This window comes from Hesperophylax consimilis, chromosome 20 (genome assembly GCF_061612785.1).
Source record: "Hesperophylax consimilis isolate HC1 chromosome 20, BYU_Hcon_1.0, whole genome shotgun sequence".
In the NCBI taxonomy this organism is placed as follows: Eukaryota; Metazoa; Arthropoda; class Insecta; order Trichoptera; family Limnephilidae; genus Hesperophylax; species Hesperophylax consimilis.
Genome location: NC_142855.1, coordinates 22,604,084 through 22,624,096, shown reverse-complemented (window position 1 = coordinate 22,624,096; position 20,013 = coordinate 22,604,084). Strand labels below are relative to the sequence as shown.

Sequence of the window (20,013 nt, the reverse complement as noted above, 5' to 3'; positions counted from 1 at the left end):
CCGAAAAGATGGTCCAACTTTATCTTTTGCGGTTACGGATTACAGAATGCTGAGATATATACCAAGATTTTACCTAAGAGCATTTACCTAAAGACCCGGACAGTATGAACCTAAAAAACTCTGGACAGAGCATCGATGTGATTTCGTATGGATGGAACTGAAACAATTAAAAAAATTAAGAAGATTGAAGCATTTTTCACACATCTTCTTTGATTTACTTTCACACATCTTATTTGATTTTGATTTTGTATGAATGGTGTTGGAGCCAAATCTAGGGGGAGTGGAAATTTCTTGGCAGTCATCTTGTATGACAAGCGTTTGAAATGATTTGTATTAAAAGTGGTATGAAATTAACTATTTTATATTGCTATTGTATTTGATGAGACAAGGAATGGAACATGTGATGAGGAAGTTAAGTAGGGAATGCATTTTTCCCACACTCCCCTCTCAATTTGCGGCTTCAAATTGTACTCGAATATCTCTGTCCACTGCCCATAGCCTTTTTGGTTCATGGTCAAGAAATAGAAAAAAACGGAAATTAAATTTTTCATTTATATGGCCACACCGATTTTAGAACCAATTATATTATAAAACAAGATGAGTTTAAGCCCGTCGTCCCACGGGCTGGTAAGCAATCAACATAAAGTAAATGCTGACCCTGCGCAAAAAAGTTCAACACTGAACTGCACTGCAAACGGTTACCTTACTATACCGAACTTAATTAATTGTGTAGGGTCTTGCAGCAATAGGTTTATGTTTATTGCTTACTGACCCGTGGGACGACAGGCTAAAGATATTTACACACGTATATTCATGCTCGACGGTTAGACCGTTTCGCTTATAAATAAACCACTCACGTCTAGCTCAATCGATCATGTTGGCTTGGAATCATGCTCGTCGTTGCGTCCACACTCTAGAGAGCATAGACATACAGCTCACGTTGACAGTAATTTGGTTTTACCGGGCCTAAGTGTTAAAAATTAATAAAATAGTTTTATTTATTCAAAAATTGTATGAAGCATAAATAAACACTCAAGTTTATTACATTCTATGGAAAATCGATATTCGTTATTTTCTATGGACACGGAAATAAACAAATCTTCACTCCTGTCACATTAGTGCAATAGCATAAATAAAAATAACACATAACCTCAATAACCTGCGAACGATTTGATGTTTATAGATTATTTGATAAGAAAAAATGCTGTCTGGGCTGCTGGCCTCTGTTTACGGAATTGTAGTGTTTGTTTTTGAGGTGACCATGGCCACAATTCGATATGGAAGGGCCCTCGTCCCTCTACTTACGGATTCTGTCCTACTGTTGAGCGGTGCCATGTACTTCTCCAGGTAGGCTATATTTTTACCTTACTACAAGAAATTCTTCGAACAGTCTCTGAAACGCGCTAGAAAATGAATGATATAGAATTAAAATGAATTATGTAGTCGTTAATCTAATTGAGTCTCGTGAGACCATTGTAAGATTGCAAAGGTAAAGAATGCTGTGGGCTAAACATAGCTGTTGAAAAAATGCCTGATAAAAGGAGACTGAGTGTATGTGTGTTAGCGATGAGTTGTTCATGAACGAGCTAGCTCTTTTTGATGAGCCTTATTCGTACGACGCCGTAGCACGGCTCAATTGAATGGTTACTCTTTTTTTATCATCAGATATTTAAGAAAAATAGCGCCATTAAGATTATCCTAGTATTAATTGTTATTACTCAGTCAGAGACGTGAACGGAGTCTGGACTTGGACATACGTACCTACACCAACTAATTACGTAGCATTTTATTTTTCTCGTAGTACGTGCATCATACCAGTACCAAAAGTCATACAATCAGTCATATGTGATCAGTATGGGGGTGCTATTGATTTATTTATTGACTCCATTTATAGAATTAAGCATAATCTATATCAACACTTTGTCGAATCCTACAAATTAGAGTAGCGTTGGTAAATTAGTTTTAATGTTTTGTCTTATATGTAGTGTTGTTGTAATTTCTTTTTTACTTTATGTGTTACTCCTACGTTTTACTAATATTGCTTCATATTTAGTTTTTTAAAAAATTATTTCTTAATATTTTCTCATAATACTTGTAATCACAATTTTGCAATTGTGTATTTTGTACCTTCTTTACAATGGATTGCATCTATTTACTGTCAGTATCTCCTGTATAATACATATTCTCCTATGTACACTGCATCATGTATCACTTCTATGTAAAAGACTTTTTAGGCGTATATATAAATAAATGAATAAATATGCTTACGCTGGGAGCTGTTACTTTGAGAGCTCTATAACGCCTCTACATGGATTCCTACGTCATTGATTTTTTGTAATATTTTGTTTTTGGTTGTGCCCAGGTTGAAGAGGCCGACACAAGAGGCAGAATTACCGGGTCCAGGAGACTGCATGGCACATCGGGGGGCCTACCTAGACGCACCGGAGAACTCCCTCGAGGCATTTCAATACGTAAGCAATACCATTGATATCAAATATGCTAGAAGGCAACACAATTGTTAAAAAAAAACATAATTTATTATTATTATTTAATGAGCCGGCAACGTTCTGCTGATGCGCCCATATCTAACTTCACAACAAGTTAATCCTTTCATTTCGCCATATAAGAATCCAGATGAACTTTAAATAGGTTTATATTAGTAGAATGGATGGCATGTTGTGGAAGTTAGTTCCATGCTTCCACTACTCTATGTTAGTAGAATGGATGACATATTGTGGAAGTTAGTTCCATGCTTCCACTACTCTATGTTAGTAGAATGGATGACATATTGTGGAAGTTAGTTCCATGCTTCCACTACTCTATGTTAGTAGAATGGATGACATATTGTGGAAGTTAGTTCCATGCTTCCACTACTCTATGTTAGTAGAATGGATGACATATTGTGGAAGTTAGTTCCATGCTTCCACTACTTTATGTTAGTAGAATGGATGACATATTGTGGAAGTTGGTTCCATGCTTCCACTACTCTATGTTAGTAGAATGGATGACATATTGTGGAAGTTAGTTCCATGCTTCCACTACTCTATGTTAGTAGAATGGATGACATATTGTGGAAGTTAGTTCCATGCTTCCACTACTCTATGTTAGTAGAATGGATGACATATTGTGGAAGTTAGTTCCATGCTTCCACTACTTTATGTTAGTAGAATGGATGACATATTGTGGAAGTTAGTTCCATGCTTCCACTACTTTATGTTAGTAGAATGGATGACATTTTGTGAAAGTTTGTTCCATGCTTCCACTACTCTATGTTAGTAGAATGGATGACATATTGTGGAAGTTAGTTCCATGCTTCCACTACTCTATGTTAGTAGAATGGATGACATATTGTGGAAGTTAGTTCCATGCTTCCACTACTCTATGTTAGTAGAATGGATGACATATTGTGGAAGTTAGTTCCATGCTTCCACTACTCTATGTTAGTAGAATGGATGACATATTGTGGAAGTTAGTTCCATGCTTCCACTACTTTATGTTAGTAGAATGGATGACATATTGCTCGTTAGTACGAAGCAAATTAGAATACAATTCCACCGTATGGTCACCGTACTACAAGGTCCATTCTCAATCATTAGAAAAGGTACAAAATAAATTCCTTCGGTACATTAATTTTATAATGAAAATTCCAATCGAATTTATAAATTACAATAACTTGCTTGCTGAAACTAAACTTCTTAAATTATCTGATAGAAGAGTGTTAATTGATTTGCTATTTTTATTCAAAATTATTAAATCTTTAATTGACAGCCCTAATTTGTTGGAACTTATTTGCATTAATGTTCCTGCTAGGCAAACTCGCAGTAAAGATACTTTTAAATTTAACAAGAACCTCAACACTAATTATTCTATTTTTTCACCAATTCCTAGAATTCACAACCTTGCGAATAAATACTGTGAACTTATAGATATATTTGGTTTTGACAATTTTGTGAGCTTTAAAAGGCAACTTATTTCGATTCTATCGGCTAATAATTAACTTTTATAGCTTTAATAATTTTATTACATCTTCTCCCATTCGAAACCTTTCAAGTAAATTATATCCATATTTGTTTGTTTTTTATTTGCTCTACTATACACTTATAATTGTATGCATATACCTACTAACTACTTTTTATACATAACACTATGTTCCATCTCAGATCTTATTATTTCTTATTCATGTCGATATTGCTAAATTCTATTAGTTTTTGCTTTTTACAGGTGCAACTCTTATTTTGTTATTTTTTTTTTTTTTAAATCTCTGTTATAATGTTCTTTACCTCACGAGTAAGTTACACTCTAATTTATATTGGTTTATCGATTTGTTAAACACACAATTAATACTGGGTTTAAACACACCCACTTACTTACTTTTTATGTTGAACTTTCTTTTACTTACTATTTCATGCTTGGGTATATTTTATATTGAATCCATCTTATTAGTGTTTTGCTAATTTGCACAAAATTTTATTATATGTGTTGCTTTCTTACAATTAACTCCATTTATCTTCTTATGTTCAATTATTGTAATCAATGTAAATGTATATTTTCATGTAAAAGCCCATTAGGGCGTAAATAAAATAATAAATAAATAAATAAATAAATAAATATTGTGGAAGTTGGTTCCATGCTTCCACTACTCTATGTTAGTAGAATGGATGACATATTGTGGAAGTTAGTTCCATGCTTCCACTACTCTATGTTAGTAGAATGGATGACATATTGTGGAAGTTAGTTCCATGCTTCCACTACTCTATGTTAGTAGAATGGATGACATATTGTGGAAGTTAGTTCCATGCTTCCACTACTCTATGTTAGTAGAATGGATGACATATTGTGGAAGTTAGTTCCATGCTTCCACTACTCTATGTTAGTAGAATGGATGACATATTGTGGAAGTTAGTTCCATGCTTCCACTACTTTATGTTAGTAGAATGGATGACATATTGTGGAAGTTAGTTCCATGCTTCCACTACTTTATGTTAGTAGAATGGATGACATTTTGTGAAAGTTTGTTCCATGCTTCCACTACTCTATGTTAGTAGAATGGATGACATATTGTGGAAGTTAGTTCCATGCTTCCACTACTCTATGTTAGTAGAATGGATGACATATTGTGGAAGTTAGTTCCATGCTTCCACTACTCTATGTTAGTAGAATGGATGACATTTTGTGAAAGTTTGTTCCATGCTTCCACTACTTTATGTTAGTAGAATGGATGACATGTTGTGGAAGTTAGTTCCATGCTTCCATTACTCTATGTTAGTAGAATGGATGACATGTTGTGGAAGTTAGTTCCATGCTTCCATTACTCTATGTTAGTAGAATGGATGACATATTGTGGAAGTTAGTTCCATGCTTCCACTACTCTATGTTAGTAGAATGGATGACATATTGTGGAAGTTAGTTCCATGCTTCCACTACTCTATGTTAGTAGAATGGATGACATATTGTGGAAGTTAGTTCCATGCTTCCACTACTTTATGTTAGTAGAATGGATGACATATTGTGGAAGTTAGTTCCATGCTTCCACTACTTTATGTTAGTAGAATGGATGACATTTTGTGAAAGTTTGTTCCATGCTTCCACTACTCTATGTTAGTAGAATGGATGACATATTGTGGAAGTTAGTTCCATGCTTCCACTACTCTATGTTAGTAGAATGGATGACATATTGTGGAAGTTAGTTCCATGCTTCCACTACTCTATGTTAGTAGAATGGATGACATTTTGTGAAAGTTTGTTCCATGCTTCCACTACTTTATGTTAGTAGAATGGATGACATGTTGTGGAAGTTAGTTCCATGCTTCCATTACTCTATGTTAGTAGAATGGATGACATGTTGTAGAAGTTAGTTCCATGCTTCCACTACTGTATTTGCAAGGAAGTGTTTCTCTTGGAGAGAAACAATGTGATTGTTAGAATTGAATAGAAAAATTTGTTATTTTGGAGAAAAGAGAAAGAAAAAACACGCACACATTCTATTATTCTGACTTTTGACATGGCCCGACTCAAGTATCTGATTCACTTGATCGTGCCATGTCTCCCTCGGGCGTCCCGACTTCTGTTACCATTCGCATTTGCGTCATATATTCTCCTTACACTCCTTTTTTCATTCGCTCAACATGCCCAAACCATCTAAGCGTACCTTTCTTAATCTTACATAATATGCTTACATTTCTCACACAATTACACATGAAATGGTGTTAACACACATAGTGATCTCATTTCTACAGCTTGTAGTCTACTTTCATTCTTCCTCTGCTGATTCCATGCCTAACTGCCATACATCAGAGAAGGTACCAGCACTCCATTGTGGACTGCTAGCTTCGCTTCTGTGAACAGTTTTTTGTTAGCGCCAACTGCGTTCAGTCCTCCATTAATGGAGTTACCTGCATTTACCCTTCTTTCAATATCTCTGTCAGCCTTCCCATCTCTCTAGAACATACTTTCTTCCCAATTCTCTTTTCTTATATACTATATACACCTTTATATCTGCCATGTATTATGTTATTTGTTGTTTTTATCTAAACATTAGATACTAATAGTTAATCTAAACATTAGATAATAATAGTTTATCTAAACGTTAAAGTTCTTTTGTTCAACAGCTTGCTGTGAAATGATTTGTTTTCTCCTTCCTACAACAGGTTTCTTTACCTTTTCACTTGTATGTCTGTATGTTGCAGTGCGTGTCACGCAGCTGCAAGTTTGTGGAGTTCGACGTGCGCACCAGTCGGGATGGCGAGTGCGTAGTGTGGCACGATTCCACAGTCGCCGGCGTGGACATCGCCAACACGGACTGGCAAGATCTTTGCCAGCTGGATACGGGGCGGCGATATCCCGCGCGGTGAGAGAATCTCTTCTTATTTCCACTGCCTTCAATCAACGACAACTCGTGGACTTATTGTGGTCTAGAATGATGGAGACTTGGAATAATTGTTATTATTATTATTATTCAATGAGTAGGCAGTATTCTGCTGATGTGCTCATATCTGAATTCACAATTAGTTTAACAGAAATTGAGTTGTTGTAATTTATTTTATAATAAATTTTTATGATAAAAGATACATGACGCCAACAGGACTTGAACCCGGGACTTGAACGGGACTTGAACACTACTGTATAAAGATAGACTACAGAACTGCCCCTTAAGTTCTTTGTTAGCGCTTATTCCGATCAGTTCTTCTTGTCACATGATATCCGATTCTTCAACCTTCCATTTCCATAGTCAAAATGTCCTCAAACTTAGTTTTGAAGTCTGTGTGAAGTTCATTTAAATGTTGAACGTCATTATTATCCTGGACGTTTTTCAAAAACAATTTGGGGAGCTAGGAAAATTCGTCGCTTCGAATGTGCAATGTTTTGCTTGAATATATTAATTCTGACGAGAAAAGGAACGTAGACTCTATTTATATACCTCAATTAACAACTTTACGAAATATAAAAATATCAAATAAGTAATTTCTCAGTCTATTATATTTGTGTTAGGTCTATTGTGTCATTTACGGAACTCCTAAATATTGAGTTGAGGTAAATGGGGGCCCGCTCGTATGTACCCCCATTTGAATCTCGTGGACCCCCAAATTTTTTTCTCGCTGACATAGACCCCCAGCAAGCCGATATCGACCCCTGGGGGTCCATATAGACCACTTTGGGAACCTCTGATCTAGACTTTCAAAATAAAATCTGCGTACCAATAAGTAATCCTTTCTACAATGGCGCGCAAATTGATGGCTACATCAAAACCTTATCCGCAAATCCCAAATTGTGTAAACAAAAATACGGGCTTATTTTCAAAATGGAATATTTCGTTACATTATGTATTTAGTTAGACACTTTTACAAATATGCTATAATTTACTAACTGCACTCATTTTTCACAAAAACAGCTATGAAAATCATTCAAATATTATTCCAGTGAGGGTGCACCCGTGAAGCTGTGCAGACTGCAAGACGCTGTGAGCGCGCTGGCGGCGGCCGGAGTACGTCTCATGGTGGACATCAAGGACATGGATACACGCACCGTGGTTAGCGTGGTACGCTTGTTTCAAGAGCGCCCCGGGCTGCTAAAAACATGCTGCGTTACCTCATTTAATCCCATCGCTATATACAAGGTACGTAGAATTCTGTCGTGTTGAATAGTTACATCAAATTATATAAATAAAGATTGTCTGAGGCGGGCGGACGTACAGCATTACTTTGATTTTTATACAAATCTACAGTTTTGTTCCCTACATTGATGAATTTCCGCACACTTGACCTGTATGTATGAGATTTGTAAAAACTCTGCATAAAATCCGCTAGTATGTTAAAATGATTATTTGACAATTTTTTTTCACGATGGAGTACAGATACCATGTACCGGTATTTCAAAGAGAGATGCTCCGGGGAATTAGCATCCCTTCAACACCGGTGCATAGTCAGAGAACATGCCAAACGCGTGCCCCACATTTAGTTAGATTTCTAGGAATGATTTGTAAGCCTCTGTATTTTCTATTCTTCCTTTTCTCAAGTCAAGTTAAACATCTTCACAACACAGCAACCCCAAAGATGATATAATAATAATAATAATTCCTGTGTGGAGTTATTATTGTAACTGACAGATTAAGGATGAAAGTAAACTAAGTAGACACCTCACAAGAGCGTCCCTGCCTGTGCAGTGTACAGACAGGGGAACTATGTCACAAACCCGGTTGGGCGGCGTTGTGAGGCGGAATATGGTAGGGGCTGTAGGAAGGGATTTGTTAATGCGAGCCTTGAAGAGGCTCGGATTATAGGAGGGAGGAAAAACAGATGCCGGTAGCTCTTTCCACATACGAGCCGACTTACACAAAAACGAGTCGTAAAAACGGCCCGTTCTCATGAAGCCAACGTCAACCGCGAACGGGTGTTCAGCTCGTGTCCGTCGAGTTTCGCGCACGTGCACCGGTGCATCAGGAATCAATGCTGCTAGCTCCTTGGAGCAGGCTCCATTGAAATACCTGTAGAACAGACACAGCATGCCTACATTGCGTCTATGCATTAGAGAAGGCAATCGGTCTGTTAACAACGGATTGTCAATCAGACGGATCGCTCTCCTTTGCACAGATTCAAGCAGGTTTATTAAGTATTTTGGGGCACCAGCCCAAAGGTGGCTCCCAAATTCAATAGTTGGGCGGACTTGAGACTTGTACAGGGTCAGCAGCTGGTCACTGTTGAAGAATCTCCTAGCCCTGTACAAGACGCCCAACTTCTTGGAGGCCTGATTTACTCGGGCTTCTATGGATCCCCGATACTTGAGCTGGTCTGATATAGTAACTCCAAGCATTTCAATGGAGTCTTTATTGGGGAGAGTGCTCCCATCAAATTGCACAATTTAAATAAACTTTTAAAACGACTGCCTCAACACATGCAAGCCACTAGCCTAGTGAGTTAGGTTATGAGTGCCTCAACACAGGCAAGCCGCTAGCCTAGTGAGGCAGGTTATGAGAAACCTCAACTTTTCTTTTGTTTTAATATTATTTTTTTCTGTTGTTAATTCGATTCATCACTTAACATGTATTCTTAGTTATAAAAAAAGCCTGTTTTTACCTGTCACAGGTGAAATCTATATAATATAGGTATATAAAAACACACTCGTATTCGAATGCAACATTGTGTCAAAATTTCAAAGCAATCGGCGAAGAACTTTCCGAGATTTAAGATTTTGAACAATGCTTTATACTATCCATACTATTAAATTTTAATAATATGTAAATGATATCCTCAGCACGGCAGATCCCAGTGAGAATATCATGACATCTATTTGTTACAAAACACTTTATTTTTATAATTTATGGTTGTTTAGACTTGTTTCCGTCTAATAATGGGCCTTTGAATGATGCGAAAGTCAATGATATAAGAAACCCCAAAGGGACGCAAGGCACGATCAAAAGAACCAATTGGGTCGATGCAAATACATACATAGTTGTAACAGGAAAACATGTTGTATGCGAAGATTTACGAATGTGAATTAACCTCTCAGAAAAAGACTTTTATTTACTTTGTGTTCCTTTGCGAACTGTCAAAACGCGAAAATTTTTGTGTTATTCACGAGTTCATAACTCACGTATTGGGAAACGTAGCCTCATTCTAAAAAATTTTTTGTAAAGATTATGAAATTCACTATCGTATTGTTTTGTTTTACGTAAATATTTGCGTTTCTAAATATACATTTTCTGAAAACGTCAAAAATATGTAAAAATCGCTGACCATTATTTCAAAGCTGTGAAAAATGTACTTTTTTCTGAGTATCATAAAGAAATAATACTTTATATATTGAAGAAATATAATTTAAAACTATTAGTCACCTCAAAATATTAACCGTTCAAACTAAAATATTTTTATTAAATTATTTAGAAACGCAATAAATTATGAACGAACAAGATGACAGATTCAATCGACTTAGATAATGCACCTCTACATTCCATAGATATTCTTGAATACAGACGCGTAGCGTTATTCATTATCGATACTCTGTTTTTTAAATCATGGCAATCCGTATACTAGTGATGGAAATAAACCGATTTTTGTAAAATCTCGCGCGTTTACGTGAAAAGACGTACTAATGTCTTGACCGCTATTATCATATTTACGTCTTTTGACGTTCTAATGTTCCGAGTGGTTAAGCAAGGAGTGCGAGTGAGAAGACATAGTTTGTAAGGCCGTCTTTCTGTTCTTGCAGAGAAACAAAATGTTAAATTAAACATTGGCTTATATTTTGTGCAGGTACGCAAGTTGGAGCCCCGTATCACTGGAGCCCTGACGTATCAGCCGCACATGTTCACAATCAGCGTGTACAGTGCCACCGGGGAGATCCGATACAGGTAAGGTTTAAGTCCCCTTCCGTCTCTCTGGGTTACTGGATAACTCAACATAATGACAATTCAACACACCTTTAACCTTTCCTTATCTGTGGTGTGTATTTACTACACATTGCTTCTAATAACTTTAATAACTCTATAAATATAATAAATTCTGGGTTCAGATTTTAGGTATTCCTCCGTCATACATTTATGCACTGAATTAAAAAATAATATCTTACATAGTTTTCAAATTCAATTAAAAATCAGAGTTTGTCAGGAAATGACAGGCTATTGATGTCCCGCTTTAATTCGCTATGCGGGAACATGAGACATCCACACGTCTGCAGTTGTATTTTGATTTAGTCCATCGATACCTACGGCCGCACAGCTGTGTTTGTGCCAGCCGCCAGCTGCTAGCCAGTCGACCGCCAACCGTTGTTAGATGTGGACCCCTCGCACGTTTCTTTAGCATCTGTCGATGGTTTTTTCATGTTTTCAGCAATTAAATTACAATTATTATCATTTTTGATACAAAATATAATAAACATAATCGATTAGCTATGAATATTAATATTTTTCCGATATTAAATCGCTTATTTTGAGATGTGTATTGCCTACACAGCACCGGAACGCGTGGATTTTTTTAGCACAGTAAGGGAAAGGTTAAGTAATTTAACAATTTGATTGACTCACCAATATTACTAGAACTCATCTCATTCAATATATCTTCTCGTAGACTCAGAAATAAAGAACTGCTCTTCCTCAATCAACACTCAACTAATTATGCTTATAATTCACCATCGTCCAGAATATGTAGAATGGTCAACTCTCGTCAAGACCTTGATTTTTTTGGTATAAGTCAGAATGTTTTTTGTCGCTCACTATGCAATTGAGGATATTTTGTATCACTTCAGTTTTAGCAAAGTCTTGACTTGACTTGACACTTCTATTTCATTTCTATTTTCTTATGTTTTCCCTGTTTGTCTCTGCTTTTATATACCATCCTTTACTCTTGCATTGTACATTGTCCCAAATCTCGTGTCGCTTTGTAATATATTGGAAGTAAGTCCGTTAATTAATTAATAAATAAATAAATAACTATTCCGTAGCCAAATGGGGGAGTAGGTAGTACCCAAAATTACTATCCTCTTTATATTAGCTTAAATACTTGACATATCATTTTAGTATTTTACGTATTCCTGCGCAAATAAGTTACCATTAATAATTGACTGAATAATTGGGATTTCTATAGTTTAAAAGCTCATAAGACAGAAAGGTGCATGGGGTCGTCGGAAGCTCCACTTGGTTACAGACGTTTTGTTTGGCATCTTGGCCTGCCAAGAGTTAAAAAGTGATGAAACAAAAACTAGGTTAAATTTATAGTTAACCTTTTCACACCCGCATTATTATTTCCACACATAAAAAAATATGTAATGCTTGATAATACCTCAGAAAATTATTTGAAAATTTTTGGCATTTAATTTTTTTTTTTTTTTTTTGAAATTTTTCTATGTTAATTTGGATTAACATTGGGCGTCAGAGGGTATTTTTTAAATAGTGACGTAAAATAAACATAACACAAAAGTAACACAAATAACTGTTTCATGTCAAAAATGCAAATTGACAATGTAGTGATAATCTCTAAGGTGCAAACAAATAACATTTTAACTAAGATTCATTCATAAATAAAGAAATAATCTAAGATAATAAATCTTTAAAAATTCGCCATACTAGTCGAAAACATGTCCGTCACTACCAGTGTTAATTTGAATGAACATTGAAATTCATTTACAATATTCTGGCAAATGACTGTGAACAGTGAATTGAACTGATGTTATTATTATAGAACACATCTTAATGCGTTAAAATATTTGTAATTCGAGTAGAAAATATTGATATCTCACCTTAAATTAAGTAATCAATGACGGCAGAAATTCGATGAAACTCGCAATCAGCAGATGTCAAAATATTTATCGTTGTTGTGGCGGGAATAAGGATTTCAACGGAGCGGAAAAAATAGACGCCACAGAAAAGACTACAAACTATAAGAAAACGAAAACGTCTCTTTTCTAAATCTCTACAGTTACGGTAAAAAAATTCACAAAGTTCGTGTTAATTTGAATTAACACTAGGGCTGAAAGGGTTAAGGTTTATCATCACTTTTAATGACTTTATATAACTTTTTAAAGGCGTGTTGAATTGTCACTGTGTTGAGTCATCATGGAACCATCTCCTTGCAGTTTCTTACGCTGAACTACTGTCACTGAGACAGAAGTTATTAGACCTTACATCAAGGCGATACTGAGAGTATATTGCACTCTGGAAAGTGCCGCAAGTATACTATATATATAATGATATTTTCCTTGTGATTTGAACGACACAGTCAATTAAAACACAATTGAGTTTCTCTGTAAGGAAAGAAGAGGTTTATTTAGTTAATCTCACAAGATTTACATAAAGAAAAGCATTCAGTAACAAAACATTACCTGTAAGGAAAGAAACGACATTTAATGTTATTAATTGTTATGTCAATTCCTTAATCACAATCACGATAGCAATTACCAATTATTGAAATTATTCCCATCAATCTGCCTTGTCACAACCCATAGATTATTTTTACTATGTCTTAAACCATAGATTACGAAATATCGAGTCGACTGTGTAGGTACTGTGGCGCACATCCAGCCAGTGACAGTCCACGACACACACAGCCACAATGACGAGACAAGTTCGGCATTGCCTTGAATTAAAGAAAATTATATTTTTCTTTACGTATTTATAAAAAATATTAAATAATCCGCCACGAGTAGTTTTCCCAGAATAGCTAGTTACATTCAGAGAAATGATTTTTTTTAAATATCCTTAACGATAATATGTTGGCACACAGGAAGTTAATACTTATTATCAGTTCCAATTTTGAAAATTAAAAGTTTATTGGACTTCAATATTATATATTGGAATCACTATGCAGGAATATAATTTTTTTTAATGGTAAATCCAACAAGATTCCCAACCGTCTGGAGCCAATGAGACTAGGGCATTCCCAATCGGGCTATGTTGTGAGGCTGAAGGTGGTGGAGAGGGGAAGGTAATGGAGAAGACGCAGGTGAGGAAGTACCTGGCTATTCAGATCTGTTCACCAAACACGGCAAAAGCAACTTTTCAATTCTGAATGGTGGTCTTACATCAGCGCGATACTGAAATAACACAAATTAACCTTTCCCTTACTGTGCTAAAAAAATCCACGCTTTCCGGTGCTGTGTAGTCAATACACATCTCAAAATAAGCGATTTAATATTGGAAAAATATGAATATTCATAGTTAATCGCTTATGTTTATTATATTTTATATCAAAAGTGATAATAATTGTAATTTAATTGATGAAAACATGAAAAAACCATCGGCAGATGCTAAAGAAACGTGCGAGGGGTCCACATCTAACAACGGTTCGCGGCCAACTGGCTAGCGGCGCGGCTGGCACAAACACAGCTGTGCGGTCGTAGGTATCGATGGACTAAATCAAAATACAACTGCAGACGTGTGGATGTCTCATGTTCCCGCATAGCGAATTAAAACGGGACATCAATGCCTGTCATTTCTTGACAAACTCTGATTTTTAATTGAATTTGAAAACTATGTAAGATATTATTTTTTAATTCAGTGCATAAATGTATGACGGAGGAATACCTAAAATCTGAACCCAGAATTTATTATATTTATAGAGTTATTAAAGTTATTAGAAGCAATGTGTAGTAAATACAAACCACAGATAAGGAAAGGTTAATCAAATAAAATTTAGTTGCACACGCTGGGATTTGCACCCGTGTCCTGTGGATTGCTGGTCAACCAAACAACCGACCACCGAAATCAGTGAGTTGAATTCTTTTTTTTTTTTGCAGATTCAGTTCTAGCCCCGTAAAGTTCTACCTGGCCAGGGTGGGCGAAGTGGTGTACGGACTATTGTGGGCTCTCGGCCTGCCGCAGATCTGGGCCGGCGCGTCCCTTCTTCTACTGCACCGGGACGCGACCAGTCCGGCGCTGCTGGCCCGCTGGAGGTCCAGGGGTTACCCGGTGGCCACGTGGCCAGTCAACCTGCCGATGGATAAATTGCACGCGGCGCGCACGCTCAAAGTGCCCTACCTGACAGACACGCTCGTCGGTGAGAGCACGGAGGAATAGTTTGATTAATATCTGAGTCAACCGACAAACCATACAGCTAGTCTTACCTTAACTATCCTAACCTAACCTCACACGAGTAATGTAGTTGCAAAACCAGCCCTGTAAATTTCTGATTTTTGATGCATTTCCAAAGAGGGTTTGATAATGTCAATGACATTAAAAACATATAGACATGTCATTATCTAACAAATTTAACACAAAATGTGACAAGTAACAAATACAATTCTTAATTTAAACGTCCGTCATGTATGACAAAGATAGACATCAGACGAATATGATTAAAATAGAAATAGAATCGCGCAGCGTTTATGTGCTTAAAAGTTGCATCGAATACTACATTCTACATCATAAGTGCGTTTGAGATGACAATACGCTTACTCGCTTGCTGTATGAGACGACCTACTGCCAATAGGTTGTCCTCTTTATACTTATGTATTGCTAAGTTTGCTTATCTCACTTTCTCTAATTGCGCTTAAAATCTTCAAGAAACACAAATATAAATTGAAAAAATAAATGCCGCCAACGGGAATTGAACCCGCACCTTCTGATTGCCGGTCAGCTGCACGGAACCACTGTGCTACGTCTGCTCATTTTTAACTGCCAAATAATTCAATACTTACTAGTAATTCATTCAACAATTATTCATTGCTTTTTGATTTTTTTTCACTTGAAAACAACCAACTTTATGTTTGTAGGAAAAGTATTGTTAAATACTCAATTTCTCACTAGATGGCGTTGATATATATTATATCTTCATTTAATGGTGAAATATTTTGACTTGTCAAATATTGTTATTCCTGTTGGCGGCATTGTTTTAGGCTAATAATTATTGCTTATAATAATTTGTTATCCTTTGTGCTTTGCATAAAACCTTGTCTTGTAAACATACGTTTACATTTAACAAAAAATAATTGCATTAGTATTTACAGTAATAAGTAATTTGCGTGTATTTACGAATGAAATGTAATTCCTTGGATTTTAATAGTGCTTGCCGTGTAATGGAATAACTTTCCTCATCACGCACAAAGGCATTTTGGCAATTTACTCAATTTTGTTAGACGACCTCACGCTACACGGAATTGTTAACGTACTAAATCGAAAGGACGGTAATTATCGTATATTTTGCTTGCCACTTTAAGATCCTTGCAACATGTCTATAAGTTTGCAATTTCATTGATTATTATTTAAGATATGTAAATTATTTTTATAGAATGGTTTTGCAACTCCGAGATTCCCATCTAGTCTGAATTGTTTCATCTGGTTTCATTTGACAAGATCTAGTCTTGACTAACTTAACCTAACAGGGCATCTAGTCTGACCTGAGATAAAACCTTATTTCTTCTAGTCCAACCTAACACCTATGTTTCATCTGAAAGGACATCTAGTCTGCCCTATCAGTCTGATGTTATCTGTCATTACCTATAATCTAGTCTAACTGGGGTTTTACACCATGCTTGTTTTCCATACTGATGTCCATATTGAATCTATCAGGACCCGTACGAAAAATCTCCGCTTCACACAATCATTATTTTCATTCTATACAGATAGTTGCCATTAGAGAAGAAATTAAATTTTGGGACTGCAGTGAATCGTCAAAAAATGGCAACACTTTAAACATAACCATAGATCACATGAAAGCATCTGTCATTTGCCTTCAATAAATTACCAAAATTACATGCGAAATTTACAATACCGAACAGTAATATACAATCACAAACAATAATAAACACATTTTATAGTCTTTTTTTATCGGTATTTTATTTATAAAAGAAAAAAACACACAACATTTCCACATAATAAAGTTATTTAAAACAATGACAGACGCCAGTAGTCAAATAATGTTTGCTAACATATCTTTACCAAAATAGAACACATCCTTTTTTTAAAATCCCGAATGATATGAATAAATGACCCATATGGTAACTGGATGGAAAAAAGCATAGTGTAAAACGTCCATAACCCAATATATTATGACATCTTGCCAAAATGACATGACATCTATTTAATCTAGTACGAGTTAAGGTTATCGCAGATATAACAGTCTGGCGCATCGCCTCTATTCATCGCATACTAATCAGCATCTTAACGGCATCGCTTCACCTCGGGACATGCCAGTAAACGGCATGCGGTTCGCGGTCAACCAGCAAGGTGACGAGCTGTCGCCCTGCCGTAACCGCGCATTATGATGTGCCTGCGTCGTGTTGACGGCGAGGTGGTGCCGAGCCGATATGTCTGCGACAGCCTCTATTCCGATTTAAAATGACTTCACATTACCACGGTACTTACATTGTAAGTTTGTTTACACTATAAGCCAAAAATTGTATCAATTAGTATTGTGGTTTTATCAAAATTACCAAAAAATAAATATATATTATTATTATATATATATAAGAAATATATAAAAAAAATTGTACCACTGTAAAAGAAACATGAACAAATCTAGTAGCGATTTTGTGTACATGTTGTAAATTAGTATTTTCGCCAAAGTTTGTACATTTTTTTATGCATTCCAATCTGTTACTTTTACGTTCCACTTATAAGTATCGGATCGGAAGTAACGAATTCTATATCGTAAATTTTGAGTGTGGTTTTTTTCAATATTGGTTCAAATTGACATAAAAACTGTATATTTTCCAAAAATTTGTAATGTCAGCTATTTAAGATATCATAAATTTAATTTTACACATCTAAAAATCTCTAATTTGTATAAAATAAAGTCGCTATCGTCGTCTGTCTGTTTGTGCGCTTAGTTCTTCTAAACTATGCGACGGATTTTGATAAAATTTTCACTATCATTTAGAGAATTTCTTCCCGAAGGTTTACATATATAAAACATGCATATTATATTTATAGAAAGTAGAGAAAAGTCAATGTTTTGTAATCAAGTCGTAATAAAAATATTTTCGGGCGCTTACATTGCTAACGCCGGCTAAACCTTATGAGATACATCAAAATAATGTACTACGGAATTGTACATCTTAAAAAGTCCTACAGAAAAGTCCTAAGTCCTAAAAAGAAATAAGATATATGTCTATCTCCTAAGGAAAACTCCCAGTAATGCCAAGTAAATATTAATCATAGTCGTGGGACGTGCCTAAAATGAAATGTACAAACTTTGGCAAACATGTCCAAAAAATTATGTTTTATGTCTAGAAGTGAAAACATGAACTGGCATTGATTTAATTGATATTTTTTCAATATACCTACACCTACCTTTTGGTTATTGACGGCAGATTGCCTCCAATAGATACTAGAAACGAAGGGAGATATGAATCCTATAATTTCTATACCCGCTATATCCGATTTTTTGACAAAATGATCTGAGTATGACATCTTGTTCACATTTTTGCGAGCAACAAGAGGAGCCTAAAATTGATTTTCAAAACCCTCCTTATCACGTCCAAAAACCATGTTAAAACTGCGAGTGAGAAACCAAATCCACTATATCATACAGAAAGTTACTATCAAAACGCGCTATATCCGATTCAACCAATCACAAGCAGTTATTTTGCCAAAATACAATATGGCCGCCGCTCTGACGCCACGCTCGTGTGTCAAAATGATCTACGCGTGTGTTTTAAAACCCGCCATATTGGCTCATTTGACTTTCAAAAGCCTCTATATCACGAAGTGAGTATCAAAATCCGCTTTATCCATTTTATTTATCGAAATTACTTAATTATTGTTAGAAATATATAGAAAAATAAATGCTTTTCGAAATTTTATTACTCCAATTCATTATATAAAAAATTGTAATGCAATTACTTATGTACGCTAGAGATGTGACAGTTTTTTGTGGTTTTCTCCAAATCAATGAATGTTGATATAGCGGGTATAGAAATTAGACGACTCATATGACATGTTTGTATGTCGACTAAAACCAAAATGCACAAACTAACAAAGCAACTATTTAATTTTTTTTTTTACAAACTCCACACATGAGAATCTTAGGAAAATAATTTCTCTCAGGGCCTATCTTTGGGGATGCTGTGTGGAGCATCATTTTATTGACCCGAGAAGGCAAAAAGGTATGAGGGATAGGTGGGAATTTAGGGTTCTCTGTGTCCAGAAGTGCGGTATGAATCGTTGTAACGCAAGGCGTTGGTTCGAGAGAGTCCGTCTGGAGAGGTCAAACGGTCTCTCCTTCGTCGCCAAGACATGGACAAACCTCACCCCATGAACACGGCCACCCGTGCTAAGTCACCGGCCTTACCTTGCCACTTGCGATGAACTATGGTCATCTAATAAATGGTTCCCAGGGCGGCAAAACTCATAAACACTTATTAAACTAAATTAAATTGCTTCTATTAATGATTAGTTATTTTTTATAAATTTTACTTTGAATTTTCCAGTATTACATATCTATTAAAGTTGATGGAGTCGCATTTTTTGTAAACCAAAAATTAATTATACTTATTGTAATAAGTGTCTATAAAAAATGTTTATTAATTTAATTTGCACTAAAAATGCAGAAAAAACTGTCGTATTTTAATTTTATTGAGTGCAGATCTTTTCAGAACAGAAAATTATAATTTAATGTTAAATTTACATGATAATATTATGTATATATAAGAATTCCTGTCTCAAATCTTCTTCGTATAAAATGATGTTGCTATCTGTGTCTGTCTGTTTGTGCGCTTAGTTCTTCTAAATTACGCAACACATTTTGATAGGGTTTTCATTATCATTTAGAGAATTTCTTCTGAAAGGTTTCTATGTATAACACGTGTATATTATATTTATAGAAAGTAAAGAAAATTCAATGTTTTGTAATCAAGTTGTAAAAAAAATTTTGCAGATACTTAACATTGCTAACGCGGGCAGATGTAATATCAGTGACTCACGGCATAGTACCCCAAAAATAAAACGTTGATTTTGATTAAATATTGCAGTTTGTATTACTCACCATAAAAAAATAATTACGTTATTTATTTAGCTTTGCACTGGCGCCATTTTCACGTGGATATACGTGGAACTAATTATGAAGGAATTTATATTCCACAATAGTTACA

The 20,013-nt window shown here is 35.5% G+C and overlaps 1 protein-coding gene across 1 annotated transcript; it reads left to right on the top strand.

Annotated features, from left to right (window-relative positions):
- The first annotated feature begins 1,141 nt into the window (after positions 1 to 1,141).
- On the top strand, positions 1,142 to 16,282 carry LOC149414359 (glycerophosphodiester phosphodiesterase 1). The gene is made up of 6 exons (XM_089644147.1): positions 1,142 to 1,347; positions 2,363 to 2,471; positions 6,687 to 6,847; positions 7,918 to 8,113; positions 10,746 to 10,843; positions 14,722 to 16,282. The coding sequence occupies exons 1-6, from the start codon at positions 1,202 to 1,204 to the stop codon at positions 14,999 to 15,001; spliced, it is 990 nt and encodes a 329-aa protein (XP_089500273.1). The 5' UTR covers positions 1,142 to 1,201; the 3' UTR covers positions 15,002 to 16,282.
- The last annotated feature ends 3,731 nt before the right edge of the window (positions 16,283 to 20,013 follow it).

Bases quoted from the DNA above. Each gene is read 5' to 3' on its own strand.
- LOC149414359 (XM_089644147.1), top strand. From the start codon at position 1,202: ATGCTGTCTGGGCTGCTGGCCTCTGTTTACGGAATTGTAGTGTTTGTT. The intron at 1,348-2,362 runs GTAGGCTATATT...GGTTGTGCCCAG, and splicing joins GGTGCCATGTACTTCTCCAG to GTTGAAGAGGCCGACACAAG. The intron at 10,844-14,721 runs GTAAGGTTTAAG...TTTTTTTTGCAG, and splicing joins ACCGGGGAGATCCGATACAG to ATTCAGTTCTAGCCCCGTAA.